This window comes from Lactuca saligna, chromosome 5, assembly GCF_052625555.1.
Source record: "Lactuca saligna cultivar CGN05327 chromosome 5, ASM5262555v1, whole genome shotgun sequence".
NCBI lineage: Eukaryota > Viridiplantae > Streptophyta > Magnoliopsida > Asterales > Asteraceae > Lactuca > Lactuca saligna.
In genome coordinates, this window is record NC_136421.1 from 239,270,187 (window position 1) to 239,273,044 (window position 2,858).

The 2,858-nt window shown below is 33.0% G+C and overlaps 1 protein-coding gene across 1 annotated transcript; it reads right to left on the reverse strand.

The window, feature by feature from the left end:
* Positions 1-328: 328 nt before the first annotated feature.
* Positions 329-2,176, reverse strand: LOC145046884 (large ribosomal subunit protein uL30w). Its single transcript, XM_078995143.1, has 7 exons — positions 2,081-2,176; positions 1,524-1,715; positions 1,340-1,437; positions 1,170-1,227; positions 972-1,051; positions 787-889; positions 329-712 (listed from the first exon to the last, which is right to left on the reverse strand). The coding sequence occupies exons 2-7, from the start codon at positions 1,704-1,706 to the stop codon at positions 497-499; spliced, it is 738 nt and encodes a 245-aa protein (XP_078851269.1). The 5' UTR covers positions 1,707-1,715; positions 2,081-2,176; the 3' UTR covers positions 329-496.
* Positions 2,177-2,858: the final 682 nt, after the last annotated feature.

Here is a 2,858-nt window from a genome sequence, read left to right on the forward strand (position 1 = left end):
ATATGATTGAAGTCCCATCACCCTCCATCCCCCGCCACAACCACCACCACTCACCTGCAACTCCAGTTTGAAGCAACAATTTGTAGATCTTCTCGATCCCATTTCCAGATATGTTATCAGAACCAATAGATGTTGGATCTTAGCTTCATCATGTAGAGCAACATCATGATAACGAAGGGCAAGAAACAAAGAGGCGTAGAATAAAGCTCTGGGTTTTGTTGTAGAACACATTGAATCCATTCTTAAAATTTGTTTCAACGAGTTTTGATGAACCAATTCAAATTTAGTAGATAACAATAGCAAATCAAGGATGAAAACCAAAGAAGCATTATGAGTCAAAAAAACTAGTAGATAGAAAACATTCTTAATGATGTGACATTCTCTTTGCTTGAAAAAAATAAAGTATCCAACTCTCAAAAAGACATAAACATAATAAGTAAAACAAACTATTAATCCTCCTAACATTCAAAACACCAAACCTCAAAACCATTCTCTCTTAATTCATCCTCCTGATTAGCTCATTGATGAAGTTTTCACGGTTTCCAGCATCTCCACCTTCAACATAATGGTTTCTCTTCTTCTTCATTCCACCCAATGGTGCTTTCAGCTTAAATGGCCACAAGAAGTTGTTTGCTTCTTTAAAATGTGGTCCAGCAGTCAAGATTTCATGAATAAGATCTTCAACACAGATGATTCCAAATTTTCCAAGACCCTGTTTCATTGAATTCATAAATCCATCAATGGTATCTTTCAAGTTTCAAAATTATTGATCAAAAAAATACAAACCTGTTCAACAATAGAGTTGTCTGTTAATGGGATTCTTTGCTTGTTAAGCTTTCCATATCCTCTCTTGTAGATCAACTCCTTCACACTCTTCAAGTTCGGGTACCTGAGAAAAAGGATAGTTTTTATTTAATAAAGAGATTAGAAACCGAAAACATAAAGAATTTAAAATTTAACTCATTTATTACCCATAGGTGACATATGGTTCAACCCTGTGGAGCATGTTCAATGTGGCTTTGTTGACTTTCAAAAACACACCATTGAATATCTGTTTCATAAAGATAGAATTATAAGCAATATGATGATGAGAAATTTAGCTTTTTGATGGTTTATATAGCAAACAACAAAAAAAATATGTGATATCTATAAGGAGCTTAGGAAATCACCTGTCTCAAACGCAAAAGTTGCAAAATCTTCTTTGACTTTGGGTCCATGGCATTGATACTATATGTTAAAAAGTGGAAAAAAGAAGAATTATATCACAACTACATACACAAAATGTTATATAACAATATGGGAATCACAATTGTAAATCAAAAAATGCAACAAAACATACCCACGGATACGAATAATGAACAACATCTTGGCTTCAGGGTTCACATAGAATCCACCCTTCAACCTTGCCTCACGCTTCAACTGGATCAACTCCTTGTCCTACAATAAACGAAGAAATATAAATGTCAAATATCAGATACAATCAAAGACGTAGAACAACGAAGAAAGGGATTAAAGCAGGATACCTGAGCTTCATACTCCTTGCTGTACTGCTTGGCCCTGTTGAAGATCAACTTCCTGTTGGCAGCGTTCTTCTTCTTCAACTCTTCAACCTCTTGCTTCTTTGCAAGAGCCCATTCCTCGCTTCTCTTTTGCTTCTTCAATACAGACTCTGGAACGAGCTGTCCTGCCTTGGCAACTTCAGCCATTTCTTCAACCTGCGTCAAAACTTCGATTCATCAATCAAGAAGAAAGAAATATAATCACTTTTATTCGATAACATAACTAAACGTATAAATCATGTGAGGTTAACATCTAACATTATTTCGCAGCACTCGTTTCTATTAGAAAAAACAAAATCTAGATACAAAACGAGACATATGCTGATTAAATTTTCGAATCACAAGCGACTAGAAAAAATGAAAACATATAACCTCTGTATGGTTTCAAATTAAAGATTAACGCCAGTAACTCATAGCGAAGACAATAACTTATGAGATCACCACATTAACACCGGTATACTGATATGATACGATGGGATATGAACACATGCTGGTTGACTGTAGAGTTTACAGAAGCATACCTTTTGGAAGCGGCACCGGCGACGAAGGGATTGTAGACGATGAAGAGGCGAAATAAGGGATTAGGGTTTTGTAAGAGCAGGGCATATGTAAATATGAGTTCTACTTTTGTGGGCTTGGGTTTGAACAGTGAATGGGCTTTCCTTTTTTCTGTTACAAATAGATTTGGGCTTTTGTTGATATTTGATCCAATTTACTTAAACTTATTTTCAAAGATAAGTTCAACTAACTTACGAAAAAAATAATAGGTCATAATTCTTTTCTTCTTTGCTTCTTTAGGATGTTGCCAATGAGGGTTTGGGATTCAGTTTTGAAACATTAAATGTGTTTTGGTAAAATAGTTTATTAGCTTATTTGGTAGGAAAAAGATTAAGTATTTGATAAAAACTATTTGTATATATGCAATGATCAAAACGAAAATGTTTATATGTTCCCATCTTTTTAAAGCAAAACGGTAAAAGTTTTCACATAAATTTGCCATTACTATAAAGTTGAAATATATCTCATCTTTTGTGAAGTAAAACCGTTAAAGTATGTTCTGTATCAAGAAAACCGTTTTTAAACCATTTTTTATTCCAAATTAAGAGGCTTTTGCTAACTTCAAAAAATGAAAATAAGAAAATAGAAATGAATATAATGAAATTAAGTGACAATGATAAAAATACCTCTTTAGCATAAAATACATATAATTTACAACTTTCATAATATTATCCGATAAAAAATATATTTTCTATTGTAATAAACATATTTCGGATATATATATATATATATATATATATA

What these genes read in the sequence shown, in the direction of transcription:
- LOC145046884 (XM_078995143.1), bottom strand. Translation starts at nt 1,706, where the DNA reads ATGGCTGAAGTTGCCAAGGCAGGACAGCTCGTTCCAGAGTCTGTATTG. An exon ending in AACTTTTGCGTTTGAGACAG is followed by an intron (nt 1,052 to 1,169) that starts GTGATTTCCTAA and finishes TTTATGAAACAG; the next exon opens with ATATTCAATGGTGTGTTTTT. An exon ending in ACAACTCTATTGTTGAACAG is followed by an intron (nt 713 to 786) that starts GTTTGTATTTTT and finishes TCAATGAAACAG; the next exon opens with GGTCTTGGAAAATTTGGAAT.